At 38.9% G+C, this 17,228-nt stretch overlaps 1 protein-coding gene across 1 annotated transcript in view; it reads right to left on the bottom strand.

Annotated features, from left to right (window-relative positions):
* SERINC1 (serine incorporator 1) overlaps positions 1-8,447 on the bottom strand; it is a 34,429-nt gene extending 25,982 nt beyond the window's left edge. The window contains exon 1 of the mRNA XM_040239020.1: positions 8,261-8,447. Within this exon, the coding sequence (XP_040094954.1) occupies positions 8,261-8,299 (39 nt within the window). The 5' untranslated portion in view covers positions 8,300-8,447. The remainder of the gene's footprint in view (positions 1-8,260) is intronic.
* Positions 8,448-17,228: the final 8,781 nt, after the last annotated feature.

The following is a 17,228-nucleotide window of genomic DNA, read 5'->3' as shown; positions in this document are numbered from 1 at the left end:
GCAATCAAAGACAGAAAATAGAGAAAAACCAGTGAAAACAAAACTTGGTTCTTTCATCAATAAAAATAAGCCCCCAGCCAGGCTAACTAACAAAAAAAGGGTAACACAGATCACTAAGGTTAGAAATGAAAGAGAGGATGTCACTGTAGGTCCTGTGGACATGAAAAGGATAATGAAAGAATACTATGAACAATTCTATGCCCACAAATTTGAGAACCTACATAAATGGAAAAAACTCTTGAAAGATACAAGCTGCTAAAACTCACATACAAGAAACAATTTGAATAGACCTCTATTAAAGAAATGTAATCAATAATTAACAGCCTTCCAAAACAGCACTAGGCACAGGCAGGTTCACTGGTTGGTGAATTTACATCAGTTCTCTACAATCTCAGAGAACACAGGTAGAGGGAATACTTTCTAACTTATTCTATAAAATAAGCATCATTCTAATAACAAAACCTGACAAACACATTATAATAAAAGATCAGCCTTTCTCATGAATAAAGGCATAAATTCTCAATATTAGCAAATTAAATCCAACAATGTAGGAAAAAGAATTACACACCACAACCAAGTGGGATTTGTCCTAAAAGGCAAGACTGATTCACATTCAAATAGTTAGGACTCATGTAAATGTTACAGACTTTGGGAGATGATGATGAGTTAGTGTAGGCTTACTTAGTAACTAACAAATGCACCTCTCTGGTGGGGAATGTTTGCAACAAGGGAGGCTATGCATATCGGGACACAGGGCATATATGGGAAATCTCTATCTTCCTCTCAATTTTTCTGTAAAGCTAAACCTGATTTTTAAAAATAGTTTTTAAAAAGCATACAAAAGGTTAATACACTGTAATCAGGTGGGGTTGAGCTCGGAGAAAGCAAATTTGGTTAAGCTTTTGAAATTCAATCAAATTAGTTTACCACATTAACAGACTGAAGAAGAAAATTACCACCAGGGTCATCTCACACAATGCAAAAAAGTAATCTGAAAAATTCAATACCCATTCATTATACAACAAATTTTAAAACTCACCTAAAACCAGACATCTGGGAGTGTGAGGTCAACTGGGCCTTAGGAAGCATTACTAAGGACAAAGTGGAGGTGATGGAATTCCAGCTAAGCTATTTCAAATCCTAAAAGATGATGCTGTGAAAGTGCTGCACTCAATATGCCAGCACATTTGGAAAATTGAGCAGTGGCCACAGGAAGAATGTTCACTACCACACAACTGCACTCATTTCACATGCTAGCAAGGGCATACTCAAAATCTTCCAAGCTAGGCTTCAACAGTACGTGAACTGAGAACTCCAGATGGACAAGCTAGATTTAGAAAAGGCAGAGGGACCAGAGATCAAATGGCCAACATCTGCTGATTACAGAAAAAGCAAGAAAATTCCAGAAAAACATTTCCTGCTCCAGTGACTACACTAAAGCCTTTGACTGTGTGGATCACTACAAACTGTGGACAATTCTTAAAGAGAAGGGAATACCAAGACCACCGGACCTGCCTCCTGAGAAATCTGTATGCAGGTCAAGAAGCATCAATTACAACCAGACATGGAACAACAGACTGGTTCCAAATTGGGAAGAAGTGTGTCAAGGCTATATATTGTCACCCTGCTTATTTAACTTATATGCAGACTACATCATGCGAAATGCTGGGCTAGATGAAACACAAGCTGGAATCAAGACTGCAGGGAGAAATATCAATAACCTCAGATATGCAGATGACTCCACCCTTAAGGTAGGAAGCAAAGAGGAATTAAAGAGCCTCTTGATGAAGATGAAAGAGGAGAGTGAAAAAGCAGGCTTAAAACTTAACATTCAAAAAACAAAGATCATGGCATCCAGTCCCATCACTTCATGGCAAATAGGTGGGGAAACAGTGGAAACAGTGACAGATTTAATCTTCTTGGGCTCCAAAATCACTGTGGACAGTGATTGCAGCCATGAAATTAAAAGATGTTTGGTCTCTGACATCACTTTGCTGACAAAGGTCCATATGGTCAAAGCTATGGTTTTTCCAGTAGTCATGCGTGGATGTGAGAGTTGGACCATGAAGAAGGCTGAGCGCCCAAGATTTGATGTTTTCGAACTGAGTTGTTAGAGAAGACTCTTGAGAGTGCAAGGCAACCAAACCAGTCAATCCTAAAGGAAATCAGTCCTGGATATTCATTGGAAGGACTGATGCTGAAGCTCCAATACTTTGGGCACCTGACTTGAAGAGCCGCCTCACTGGAATAGACCCTGATGCTGGGAAAGGCTGACGGCAGGAGGAGAAGGGAATGACAGAAGATGAGACGGCATTACTGACTCAATGGACATGAGTTTGAGCAAGGTCCAGGAGACGGTGAAGGACAGGAAAGCCTGGTGTGCTGCAGTCCATGGGGTCACAAAGCATCAGACATGACTGAGCAACTGAAGAACAGAAAAAGCTTTCAGCAAACAAACAGAATATGCTCAACTTGAGGATACCTTTAATTATCTTGTAGATGCTATGATAAAAGGCATTTACAAAACAAAAAATAAAGACAGACAAGAAAAATAAAGCAAAGTACATACTTTGGAAAAGGAAGAGATAAAGCTGCTTTCCTTCACACATAATTGTCAACATGAAAAATCCTAAAGAACTTACAAAATGCTAACAGAACTACAAGGAAGTTTAACAAGGTCACAGGACACAAGGTCAGTATATACATATCAATTCTGCACACTAACAACAAACAATTGAAAAGTGAAACTAAACAAAAATACTTATAAACCTAGTAAAATATACACCAGCTTTCAAATGATGAAAATTTAAAAAAAAATGATAAAATAAATCAAATATTTAAGTTAATGGCATGATAAACTGAGTTCACAGATTGGAAGACTCATTTAGGTAACAATTCTTTCCAAACTGATCTATAAATTTAACCCAAGCCCAATCATAATTCCAGCAGGTGTTTGGCAGCAACAAACTAGCTGCTTCTAAAACTTTTAGAGAAAGGCAAAAGAACTAGAATAGCCCAAAGAATGTTGAAAGAGTAGGAAGAATCACACTACCTGATTTCAAGATTAACTTGAAAGCAACAGTAATCAAACTAGGGTAATTTACACAAAACTATGGACACAAATAACAGAACAACAGAGTTAAGAAAAACAAATATGGTAAAGAGGCTTTTGCTAAAAGTTCCAAAGCAGATCAATACAGAAAGAACAATCACTTCTACTCTTTGAAAGCCATCACTATGAGAATGAAAAGACAAGCCACAGACTTGAAGGATATATCTGCTGGTGGGAATACAACCTGGTATGACCATCTTGGAGATAAATTTGAAAATTTCTTATAAGTCAAATGTACATTTACCATATGACTTAGCAATCCCATTGCAAGATAGTTAGGTAAATAAAATAAGAAGTTATAGACACACAAGAAAACTTTATAGGAACACTAACAGCTACTTCATTTCCAAAATCTGGAAATGACCCTCAGCTGTTGGAGACAAGCTGTGGAGCAATGGAATACTATGTAACGATAAAAAGGAAGAAATTACTAACAAACACGATAATATGAATGAATCTTAAATGAATTATACTAACTCACTGAGTAAAAGAAGCCACACTCTGAAGGCTATATGCTGTATGATTCCATTCACAGGACACTCTGGAAAGGCAAAACTGTGAAAAAAAACCCAGGGATTCTCCAGAACGCAGATGGCGTAACTTTTTAAGGTGACAAATGTTCTTCAGTGGCAACACAACTACGTGATTTGTCAAAGCTCACAGAACCACACACCACAAAGTAAGAATTTCATGTAAATTAAATCAACCAAAGAAAAATGACAAAAATATAGGAAAAATAATATGGAAGAAAAAAGAAGACAATGTAACAAAATTAACTCATGTCTTTAAAATAGAGAATCCTCTAAATAAATGTAACAAAAAGGACAGTCAAAGATACAGAGAATTTCCTTAAAGAAATAAATCTGTATCTTCAGAAAAATCCACTATTTTCTAGAAGAATAAAAAGTGATAAAAGATTTAAAGTCAGACATATTTGGTTACTTTTAAAGATAAATAAACTCTTCAGACACCCAGGCAGAAGCTGCTGATGCTGTGTATATGAGACATGTTAAAAGGAAATGGCTACCAGGGCAGGGTAAGACAGAACATAATCCATAGAAATATCTCAAGTCCTGAAAGAAACGGGTATACTATTATACCAGTCCACAATGTTTCTCAAGAAAGCAAGAGGCATTTTTAAATATGAAAAAATTCAGGGATTTCAACATCCATGAATTCTTTTTGAATAAATCTATTAGATGACCCAATTTGGTCAATTATGAGATGACACATAAAAAAAGAAACAAAACTGAGAGAAGCTATGGTTAAAAAAATAAAGAAAGAATGCTCTGAACTATGAATCTACTTAAGAGTAGAACAGTGATTTTCCATCAGAATCACTAGAGAGAATATTAAACCACAATGCTGGGACCCAGTCAGCATTTCCAGTAAGTTTAGTCCAGGATATAATTTAAGAATGACTGGTTTAGTTCTAAGATTAAACAACTGATGGAATTATGGTTATAAAACAAAACAGTCGTATAAAAAATAATACAAAGAAATTCTAGTTAAAGTTGGCAAAATGAATATATGAATTACTTTAGAAACACCAATAAAATGAAAAGTAAAAGATTTTTAACAGAAGGAATAAAATTAAAAGGTAAACAAAAAAAAACCAGAATAATACTGAGTTAACAGGTCAGAAAGTTAAATTCTAAATCATCAAAGGAAAAAAGTTAAGAAATAAAATTTGTACAGGATCATCAAACAGATCAGGAATAGGTGGTACCGTGTAACTCCACAGAGAGGTTGAAGGTAGAGGTGAAAATAAAATGATTAGTTGAATTCATTTTTTAAAGTGCAGTTAAAACCCTTAGATTTAATTTCATTTCTTATACTGCCAACTGAAGAAGATAAGGCAGGATTTTTCAACTATGGCACTATTGACATCTGGGGCCAAATAAGTCTTTGCTGTTGAGGGCTATCCTGTGTATGGTAAAACATTTCGCAGTATTCCTGGCTTCTCCCCACCCGACACTATTAGCACCTTATCCCAAGTTGTGACAATGAAAAGTATCTGCGGGCATTGTCCACTGTTCCCTGGCGGACAGCTGAGAACCACTGCTCTAGAAATATCTCTTGAGAGAACTCTTTCAGAACCTCTCCTGATGAAGTATTTAACACTCAGCAATTCCTTTAATTTTACATTCTTCTGTTAAACTCAGAAAAAAATATGTTCAGCACGCTACCACTCCTTAAAAAAATTTTAGTTTATTCATCCATGTGTATGCATGCATTGAGAGAGAAGAAATGTGGTGGGATTTTGTTGGTGACATTTACATTTTGTACTCTGCACTGCTTGGCTATTTATAGCAACTATGAATCATTTCTACAAAATCAAGTCATTGTACTAAAAAATAAAAATCTAGCAAGAGACTGCACAAAATAAGCAGGCAGGAATCACAAGCTTCTTCTCAATTACTTAACATCTCGGGCAAAAAATGATAGTTATTGTATACAAAATACAGTGATTCAAAAAGTCAACACTACTCACTGCTGCTGCTGCTAAGTCGCTTCAGTCGTGTCGGACTCTGTGCGACCCCATAGACAGCAGCCCACCAGCCTCCCCCGTCCCTGGGATTCTCCAGGCAAGAACACTGGAGTGGGTTGCCATTTCCTTCTCCAATGCGTGAAAGTGAAAAGTGAAAGTGACATCGCTCAGTTGTGTCCGACTCTTAGCGACCCCATGGACTGCAGCCCACCAGGCTCCTCCGCCCATGGGATTCTCCAGGCAAGGGTACTGGAGTGGGTTGCCACTGCCTTCTCCGACGCTACTCACTAGCATCATTTTAAGACTGGGGTGGGGAAAGCACTTAAGTAAGCATCAATTGCTGGTGATGCTGTAGTTACAGGATTAGGTGGCAGGTCCACTTGTGTTTATAAAAATGCTTAATCACCAATCAGATAGATAGCCATGCCTGAACCAAGGACTACGATCAATCTAATTCTAGACCACTCAATAGCAAAAACACAAAACAAAAAAACCCACAAAATGAAATTAAAAAAATTAAACATTCCAATCTCTGTGATGCACAATAGTATCACAAGTAATTTTTTACACTTTTTTCCACAGTTCAGACATTATCTACCATTTTCCGAAACAAACAAAAAAATCTTTGTAAAAACTGATTAAGTCTAAAGAAGCTTAATCAAAGAAAGAATGAGGTTCATTTTCATTCTGGCTTAACTGATCTAAGTTAATGACCTGAACACTTTTGAATATTTGACTAAATTTCAATACGTCAAAACCTCTAAGTAAATGAGCATATTGACTGTTAAGATCATGGAAGAAAGGGATTTGTAAAATACAAGGCATATTCTTTAATTGCTACTGAACTGCACTAAAATTGAACAATTCAGAAATAAAGAGACAGAGACACCAAGAAAGAAAGGGGAAAAAATAACCAGAATTGCCTAGAACCATGATGAGCAGCCTTAGCCACCTAGCCTCTCTAACCACCAGAGACCTAATTACTGGAAGGTAAGAAAGTGTTTCCTTGTTATCATCTTTCCAATGCACCTTCATATTAACAGTAACTAAAAGGCTGTGTCTGTAGAACTGTGACCAAGTGGAGAACTAAGTTGTAAAAATTTTAATAGGAATGTAATTTTTCCCACATTGTTCACTAAAACGATTTAAAACACACGTTTTATTAATCCCCCAAATCTTTTTTTTAACCATAATCGTCCTCAAGGCAAAAAAGACTGCTCATCACAGGTCTAGAAATTGAAAACAAAATGGAAAACGTGTATCCCTACTATATAAAGAACATGCCCATTTGCTAACTGGACAAAATCTGACTTTACAAATAGAATTACACAACATCTCACCCCCTCAATTAAAACAATTCTATAATCATTTTGCAATACATTAAGATTATTACCCTAAATATGCCTCTTGTAAGATATTCAATGGTTTCAAGTAGATTCTCTACTTTCACACTGAGATAAAAATATACCAGCTTTGAAAGAAAGAAAAATATACCAGTTTTCTACGCCCAGCTACAAGAAAAAAAAAAAAATGTGTGTATGTGTAAAATCAAGACAATGACCCGGGTTGGAGTAACCTCTATGTAGTATTTTACTAAAATTTAACATTTATAGTTCAAGCCACATTGAAAACTTTAAAAAGAGATATGCAAAAACAACAAATGCTACCTAATGTATATAATGGAGTCATCTGGGAAGTCAGACAAGCAATTGTTAGAAATAGAATTTAGAAATCATGGGTTAAAGCACTAAGATTTGAACCCAAATATCTCGCCCCATATTACAAATACCTTTATTAACTGTAAAGTCAATTTTTGTCTATTGGGGGATGGGGGAGTGTTTATATCAAACTCAAATTTATTTGTACCACCTGACTCAAAAAAATCCTGCCACTATAATGAAGAATGGTTTCACTCTAACAACGCTATCTAATCAAAATGCAACGTACACCAAATTAAAAGTGAGATGTCGAATTACACAAGCATCTTTCTGTCAAAAAACAGGTATCTGATACCACAGAACTAACCAGCTTTTTCAAACACATATTCGAGAAATACATAATTTTCTCATATCATTAAGCTCGAGGACTCACTCGCAGAGTTGGGACTATTTAAAAAGGCTGTAACTCTATCAGTATTACTGCCGGGCTGCCCCACATATCCGTCATTTAACTGCAGTCTGCGCGACAGAACAAAGAGGCCTCCGGGGATGACAGTGCTGCAGTCTGAGGTCGCTGGGAGGAGATGACGAGAAGAGACGGGGTACTCCGCAAAACGAAGCGGCCTAAGGCCTTTGTAGAAAGGGCTCGGGCAGACAGAAGACATAAAGGACAAAAAGGGGCCTGGAAGAACAGGGAACCGCCTTCACGAAAAGCGCGTGGGGGAGGAAAAACTACCAGCTCTCAGCTCGGAACCTCCCATCCGGGTCACTCACTCATGTCCACTGCTCCTCGTGGCTACCCGGGTCGGCTCTTCCGAAGACTCAGGGCCGCGAGGCTGTGGCGGAGCGGCCGAGGGAGACAGGGAGAAAACGGGAAAGAAAGGCCTCCCTGTTGGGTGGGGTAACACGGTCCCGCCGGGCCTCCCCCAGGCCTGCTCGGGGGCTTTTCTCTTTCATCTCTCACGCTAGCACCCCTCAGGCCGCTACCAGCCAACTCACCCAGCTCGCCATGGAGCACAGCCCCAACACGCTCCCCATCTCCACAACGTCGCAGGAGCAGCGAATGCCAACAAGATGGAGACAGCACCTTCTCTCGCCTTTCCCAGCTTATTTACTAACTACAACCCACTTCCGGCGCAGAGCCCACCCCGCCCCCTCCGCCTGCGTCACTTCCTTCGCGGCCTGGGCCGGCAGGGGGAGGGCGTCGTGCTGGGTTCCGCACGCGCCGCCCTGGATTCCGGGCCTCTGTCGTTCCGCGATAACGCGTCTAATTCAGGGGGCAAAAAGCGTCTTGTTTTCCCACTTTCGCACTTATATTCTCAATTTATTCCTGAAGCCCACTTATTTCTACTCATTTGGGTGCTTCCAATTCTATCACTGTTTGCGGTTGTAACATTTTCATGCCTTGTCCTGTTAAGATGTTACAAGAAGTTTGCACATTTAAAATGTGTAAATTAGATAAGACTTACAAATAACAACGCAAACATGTTACTGATTTTATTGAATGTCATGAGCTGTCGAGGAGACATTTATCACCCAATAAGCTATAAACATCTTTAAAATTATTTTGACCTACAAAAAAGGTAAAGTGAAAAACGTTATAATCGTGAACTTTCCTGTCTTCAAGAAATAACCTTTCAAACCATTGCTCCCGATTGCATCGCTCCTTATCCTCCACCAAAAGATGGTCATAAGGAATGAATGTCAGGGACGAATCAGCAATCTGTGCTAGGATGTCTTCAATTTACTGATTTGCAAATTGCTCTTCAAAGTGGTTTTAACCAATGTAAACTTTCTCCAGCAGTGAGAATTGTGTGTCACATTTTTATCAGCCTGGGGTTTCTCACACTCTAATTTAACTAATAAAGAGAAGTGAAATGTCTCATTATATTATCAATCGGCATTTCCCTGATAACTAGTAAGGTTAAGAACTTGTAATTGACCACTGGGGCATCCTCTTCTGAATAAAATGCCTTTTCAAGTATTTTGCCCATTCATCAGTTGGGTTATCTATCTATTCTTTACTGATTTGTAGATGGTTTTAATGTATTTTTGGATACAAATTCTTTGATATGTGTGGAGCAATATACATCCCCCAATCTGGACTTCCTTTTTCTTTTTGTGGTATCCTTTGAAGATTTGGCAACCCACTCCAGTATTCCTGCCTGGAAAATGCCGTGGACAGAAGAGCCTGGCAGGCTACAGTCCATGGAGTTTCAAAGAGTCGAACACGACTGAGCGACTTAACACTTTTTGAGGACACCTTAACATGTTTTAAATTTTCTTATAACATAGTCAAATGTAACAAACTTGATCCTAAAGTTACATGATTTTGTTGTTTAGAACTCCTCACTAGTATCAAGATTTTAAAGACATTTTCCTCTGTATATTTTCTTCTAGTTTTAAAGTTTTGCTCTTAAATGCTTAGGTTTTTAATCCACTTAAAGAACTGATTTTGGGGTATGGTAGGAGGTGAAATCCAATCAATGATGTGATGGTAAACTGGCTCTCTGGGGGAAAAATAGCCCTGATACATAACATTTGCAGATTTCTACCATAAATACTCCCACTATGGCAATTCCCATCTATCAGTGTTTTAAGAAGACACTTGTGAAATTCCTGACCATTTAGGAATGGTTTGATCTAGTGCCAACATACCACCAAGTCCGACTGTATTCTAGTTTTTCTTATAGACAACCAATTGTCCTAGTATAAATAAGAGAATAATAATCCTTTCTCTCTCATCTGTAATACCATTGCTGTCATACATCAATTCCCATACCCATATTTCTGAACTTTATGGATTGGGTTGTCTCTACATAGTTTACTAACACATAGATTTAATTATAGTTGTCTCCCTAATAAATAGTTTTAATTATGGTTGCTTTAAAACAAATCTTGATAATCAGTCCTGAATATTCATTGGAGGGACTGATGTTGAAGCTGAAACTCCAATACTTTGGCCACCTCAGGTGAAGAGTTGACTCATTGAAAAAGACCCTGATGCTGGGAGGGATTGGGGGCAGGAGGAGAAGGGGACGACAGAGGATGAGATGGCTGGATGGCATCACCGACCCGATGGACATGAGTTTGAGTGAACTCCAGGAGTTGGTGATGGACAGGGAGGCCTGGCGTGCTGCGATTCATGGGGTCGCGAAGAGTCGGACACAACTGAGCAACTGAATTGAACTAAACTGAAGGAACAATATATCCATTCGTTGTGAATCAATAGTAAGGTAAATAATTATTAGCTATAAAATAATAATTATAATTATTATTATAAGGTAAATAACAAATTGTCTACTTGCCGACTTTATGCTATACTATATATATGCTAAGTCGCTTCAGTTGTGTCCGACTCTGTGTGACCCCATCGACGGCAGCCCACCAGGATCCCCCATCCCTGGGATTCTCCAGGCAAGAACACTGGAGTGGGTTGCCATTTCCTTCTCCAATGCATGAAAGTGAAAAGTGAAAGGGAAGTCAGTTGCTCAGTCGTGTCCGACTCTTAGCGACCCCATGGACTGAAGCCTACCAGGCTCCGCCGTCCTTGGCATTTTCCACTTGCCGACTGTGACAGAGTTAAAAAGATGGCTTTTTAAGATTTGTATTCAAACACAATCCAATACATGTTTTCAGTACAAACCAGCAATTCAGGAGGAGCAGTTTCCCCAGGCTACTGTTCATAGCACGTCAAAGTCATAATGCCAAAGCACAAATTACTAATAAAGGTAAGTAAATTAAGAGTTTTAAAAGATGCTAATTGCTTAGTTCTCTTATGGTGTGACCTGATTCAGGAGTCGAATTTAAAATATCTCAAATGGGCAGTTTTCAAAAATATTAGAATAATAATTTTTTGAGATGGTATTAGGTAGCCACCTCAGATAGATTTCAAGTAAGTTTGGGTAAGTTTCAAGTAAGTTTTCCAATGCCTGGAAAATCCCATGGACGGAGGAGCCTGGTGGGCTGCGGTCCATGGTGTCGCTAAGAGTCGAATACGACTGAGCGACTTCACTTTCACTTTTTACTTTCATGCATTGGAGAAGGAAATGGCAACCCACTCCAGTGTTCTGGCCTGGAGAATCCCAGGGACGGCAGACCCTGGTGGGCTGCCGTCTCTGGGGTCCCACAGAGTCGGACATGACTGAAGCAACTTACCAGCAGCAGCACACTATATTCTTGTGATTAATGTTGCACATTAACATTGGAAACTTATTTGACTTTTAAAAACCCTTTTTTTCCCCCATGAAACATGTGTTAATATCTCTCATGAAGGATGGACTGCCTAGACTCCTGGCCATCCTCCTAAAATATAATTTTCCATAATTGAGCTTTTTTGATCATTAGATCAAAAGACTAGATCTTTCTGAGCACTAGAGAGCTCAAGGTTATATTCTTTGCCAAAATTAAGGACAAGATAAAAATTTTGGCATTAAAACAAATGGAATTGAAAATTAATAGTCTCCTGGGGAAATTCAGGAGTAAGAACAAGACACAGGTCAGAGCAGACATGGACAAGAAGTGGGCTGAGAAAATTCTGGAATACGACAGTCAGGGTTAAGGTTTTCCTCAAGAAACATTCTGGGTTCATTGTCGTATATGGATGAACAAAGAATTAAAGCTCCCAAGTAGAGGATGACTGTGATAATTATAACGTGAGAAAAATGGAGAGCAGGGTTACCAAGGTTATCCTGGTAATAGTAAAAGTTTCAATAATACATTAATAAAAGTCAACTTAGGCCAATGTAATACCCAGGATGAACTGGGCACAAAATTTACCCTAATGTAACCAAATAAGTAAGTTACTCTGAAATCTAGACCTACTGACTATCAGTCATTAAGTATTATGAGAGTATCTACCCAAGTATTAATTTTGCTTTCAGAATGTACCTTCATGGGAATAAAACCATACCTTCAGTGTAAAGGAAAATACTTAGTTTTATGCTTTCTATGGCAATCTATGCCTAGTTTCAAGTCAGAATAGGATCAAAATACATCTTTGCTCTTTAATATTCTGGAAATTACTATCTGATATGTAAGGAGACCATTTTTATTATCCCTAATTCTCAGATTATATTAAAATACAAGTTTAAGAAAAACAAGACTAGGCCGTGCTTCAGATTAAATTCATACGGCATAGTCCATGACTGATTTTCTTTCTCCAGAATAAGTGTAAATAATGATATGCAGGTATGCTAAGTCTCTTCAGTGATGTCCGACTCTTTACGACCCTGTGGACTGTAGCCCGCCAGACTCCTCTGTCCATGGATTTCCCAGGCAAGAATACTAGAGTGGGTTACCATGCCTTCCTCCAGGGGATCTTCCCAACTCAGGGCTCAAACCCATATCTCTTAAGTTTCCTGGATTGGCAGGCGGGTTCTTTACCACTAGTACCACCTGGTGAATAATGACAGATCTTTTTAAAAATTAGTTATGGATGCCTTATAGTCACACACTACTCCTTCTTGAGGGTTCATTATTACGGCAATATGGAACTGACATTCTGGGTTTCCTGGCACTGTACCTTTTGGAACTACCCTGTACCAACTCCTGGGCTGCTGCAGTTCTTAATCCCTGAAAATTAACATTGTTGAAACTCTTAAGAGGTAGGGATTTTTTTCCCTTTCTTACTATATCTGCAAAACATAGACTGTGAAGAAATTGGTTTAGGGTCTCATTCAGGGGCTGCCAATTTTAAGAAGCATATGGAACGTACAGAGTTCCAGTGGCAGATTATCAGTAATGACCTAAAGGACAATTGCCACTGTTATCTTGGCTGGTTGCTGCTGCCGTGGTCCACTCTATATGTTTTAGTGGCCATCCACAGAAAATTCTTCCCCCACTACTTGTTGCTGGAGATGCCCATGTCCAGAAACCAGCAGTCTATAGCCTTCTACCCTCTCCTGTAATTCCTCATCTATACCCATAAGGAAATAGTACGGTATCTTGCACATCACTTTAAAAGTCCCCAGTTTAACCTGAAATTAGTGTCCCTCTGTCAAGGTTAACTGAAGTCAGACTTACCTTTAATCCCAAGGTTTTCCTGCCCTTGTACAAATTTCTGCATAAACTTTAAAGATAATTTCTTAATGAGATAAAGCTATGGAACACTGTGAAAATAGAACATATTTTTAAAGGAAAATAATCAGGTTATATTTCACTGTAAATTATGGATTATGCTGTTTAATTCTCCTGTCCTCAGTAGACCAACACTGAAACTACTGATGGCTAAAACATCTTGGGCACTTGAAATAAATTGTCTTAAAGGATGAGTAAAATTTTACATCTAGAAGGAGAGAAAAGCTTATAAAGTATTTTATGGTTGTAATTCTAAATGTAAACAGGTTTAAATATTTTACCATATGTTCTGTAAGAATAAGCCAGAAACAGATGAGGACATAATAACCAATAGGGGTCAGCATAAACTTAGAATTGTAAGAGACTATATCCTGATTAAAGATATGGTTTTATTAGTGATTTTCATATTTAAAATGATAATAGTAATAATAATATTAAAGGCACACTCCCCTAAATTATTAACTTAACTTAACACTAAAAATATAAATGAACAATTTTCTTTCTACACAGATTTTCTTTTTTTTTCTTCCCCAAATCTAAGCCAGTAATTTTCACAGAAAGTCAGATACATTTAAACCAGTGAAGCAGATGACTACAAAAATATAACATTTATTTCAAGTAGAACATATGTACATTTAAAGACAAAGAGCAAAGATTCCCCATCAAAATAATGAAGTAGGTAGAGAATTAAATGTTTCTAATGAGCTGGCATCAAGATTGCCGGGAGAAATGTCAATAACCTCAGATATGCAGATGACACCACCCTTATGGCAGAAGGTGAAGAGGAACTAACAAGCCTCTTGATGAAAGTAAAAGAGGAGAGTGAAAAAGTTGGCTTAAAGCTCAACATTCAGAAAACAAAGATCATGGCATCCGGTCCCATCACTCCATGGGAAATAGATGGAGAAACAGTGGAAACAGTGTCAGACTTTATTTTGGGGGGCTCCAAAATCACTGCAGATGATGACTGCAGCCATGAAATTAAAAGACGCTTACTCCTTGGAAGGAAAGTTATGACCAACCTAGATAGCATATTCAAAAGCAGAGACGTTACTTTGCCGACTGAGGTCCATCTAGTCAAGGCTATGGTTTTTCCAGTGGTCATGTATGGATGTGAGAGTTGGACTGTGAAGAAGGCTGAGCGCTGAAGAATTGATGGTTTTGAACTGTGGTGTTGGAGAAGACTCTTGAGAGTCCCTTGGACTGCAAGGAGATCCAACCAGTCCATTCTGAAGGAGATCAACCCTGGGATTTCTTTGGAAGGAATGATGCTAAAGCTGAAATTCCAGTACTTTGGCCACCTCATGAGAAGAGTTGACTCATTGGAAAAGACTTTGATGCTGGGAGGGATTGGGGGCAGGAGGAGAAGGGGACGACAGAGGATGAGATGGCTGGATGGCATCACTGACTCGATGGACGTGAGTCTGAGTGCACTCCGGGAGTTGGTGATGGACAGGGAGGCCTGGCGTGTTGCGATTCATGGGGTTGCAAAGAGTTGGACACAACTGAGCGACTGAACTGAACTGAATGTTTAAAATGTTGTTTTATAAACATTGGGAATGATTACTTGATGAAATGCTAATTGCACTTCTAAAACATTCACCATCTCGAGAACCCTTAGCCGAAATATGTTTAAGATTTACTGATCTCACATAAAAGTTGATCAAATATAATGTTACATGTAATGAAGATATATTAAAATGTTAAAATTAAGCATTCATGTACCAAAAATGTAACTTCCTATGCTATACAAAAAAGCTAACTATTTTTGTTTAAGCATTCATCAGATTTTTGAATTTTTATTAAATATATTATTAAGGTAATGTCTAAGCCAGTGCTTTGCAATAGGAATATAAGGTACATCTAACGCATATATATGGAATTTAGAAAGATGGTAATGATAACCCTGTATGTGAGACAGCAAAAGAGACAGAGATGTATAGGACAGTCTTTTGGACTCTGTTGGAGAGGGAGAGGGCGGGATGATTTGGGAGAATGGCATTGAAACATGTATAATATCATATATGAAACGAATCACCAGTCCAGTTTCGATGCATGATACAGGATGCTTGGGGCTGGTGCACTGGGATGACCCAGAGGGATGGTACAGGGAGGGAGGTGGGAGAGGGGTTCAGGATGGGGAACACATGTATACCTGTGGCAGATTCATGTTGATGTATGGCAAAACCAATGCAATATTGTAAAGTAATTAACCTCCAATTAATATAAATAAATTTATGTTAAAAAATAAATAAAATAAAAATTTCTAGTAGCCACATTAAAAAGAAAAACACAGATAAAATTAATTTAGTTCAACCCAATATACTGGGCTTCCCTGGTGGCTCAGAGGGTTAAAGAATCCACCTGCAATGCAGGAGACCCAAGTTCAATTCTGGGGTTGGGAAGATCACCTGGAGAAGAAACTGGCCAGCCACTCAAGTATCCTTGCCAGGAGAATTCCATGGACAGAGGAGCCTGGTGGGCTACAGTCCATGGGGTCACAAAGTTGGACACGACTGAGCAACTACAATGTCAGCCCACTCCAGTACTCTCGCCTGGAGAATCCCATGGACGGAGGAGCCTGGTAGGCTGCAGTCCATGGGGTCGCTAAGAGTCGGACACGACTGAGTGACTTCACTTTCACGTTTCACTTTCATGCATTGGAGAAGGCAATGGCAACCCACTCCAGTGTCCTTGCCTGGAGAATCCCAGGGACAGGGAAGCCTGGTGGGCTGCCGTCTATGGGGTCGCACAGAGTCAGACACAACTGAAGCGACAGCAGCAGCCGAGCAACTAACACTTTCACTTTCAATATATCCAAAATATTATCATTTTGACATGACATTAAAAGAAAAACTATTAATAATATTTTACATTAGTTTTCATAAGTCTTCTAAATCTGATTTATACATACCCTTACAGCACATCTCAATTCAGATAAGTCACATAACGAGTTCACTAGCTCCTCTGCTGGACACTGACTATCTAAAGCTGAGGCAGTTATTCAGATGATCCAGTCCAGGCTAAACAAACAAGCCAACATACTTTTCTTTGCATAAATTATTTAGATTTTTCAAGATAAAGTGGTTTTAAGCTTGTGTATTTACTTCAGGTGTTGAAGCTGTTTCATCTAACTGATATTTTGTATAAAAATCAAATCTGTTAGAAAGAAGGGTAAATGTTAAATTCTTTCAAGTAGTTTGGCGATCATACTGCTATTTTTTTTTTTATTGTTTTGCATGGAGTGTTTCCTTGTGCTGTGCGTGCTAAGTCACTTCAGTTGTGTCTGACTCTTTGCAACCCAGTGGACTATAGCCAGCCAAGCTCCTCTGTCCATGGAATTTTCCAAGCAAGAATACCAGAGCGGGTTGCCATTTCCTCCTCCAGGGAGAATGTTTCCTTAGCAATGCTCTTTTTTCTATAGTTTTATTTATCTGTTTATTTTTGATGGTGCGGGGTCTTCGTTGCTGCGAGAGCTTTTCTCTACTTGTGGAGAGTGGGGGCAACCCTCTAGTAGCCTGTGGTCCACAGGCTTCTCACTGTGGTGGCTTCTCTCTGTGTGCGAAGGCTCTAAGTCACTCAGGCTTTAGTGTCTGTGGCTCAAGGCTCTAGGGTGCAAGCTCAATAGCTGTGACACATGGGCTTAGTTGCTACAAGGCGTATGGGATCTTCCTCCACCAGGGATCAAAGCCAAGTCTCCTGCATTGACAGGGGGATTCTTTACCACTGAGCCACTGGAAAGACATAATACTGCTATTTTCAGTTCAGTCACTTAGTTGTGTCCGACTCTTTGTGACCTCATGGACTGCAGCACACCAGGCCTCCCTGTCCATCACCAACTCCTGGAGCTTACTCAAACTCATGTCCATCGAGTTGGTGATGCCATTCA

This window comes from Oryx dammah, unplaced genomic scaffold, assembly GCF_014754425.2.
Source record: "Oryx dammah isolate SB20612 unplaced genomic scaffold, SCBI_Odam_1.1 HiC_scaffold_4, whole genome shotgun sequence".
Classification (NCBI taxonomy): Eukaryota; Metazoa; Chordata; class Mammalia; order Artiodactyla; family Bovidae; genus Oryx; species Oryx dammah.
This window is presented reverse-complemented; position numbering and strand designations above follow the sequence as displayed.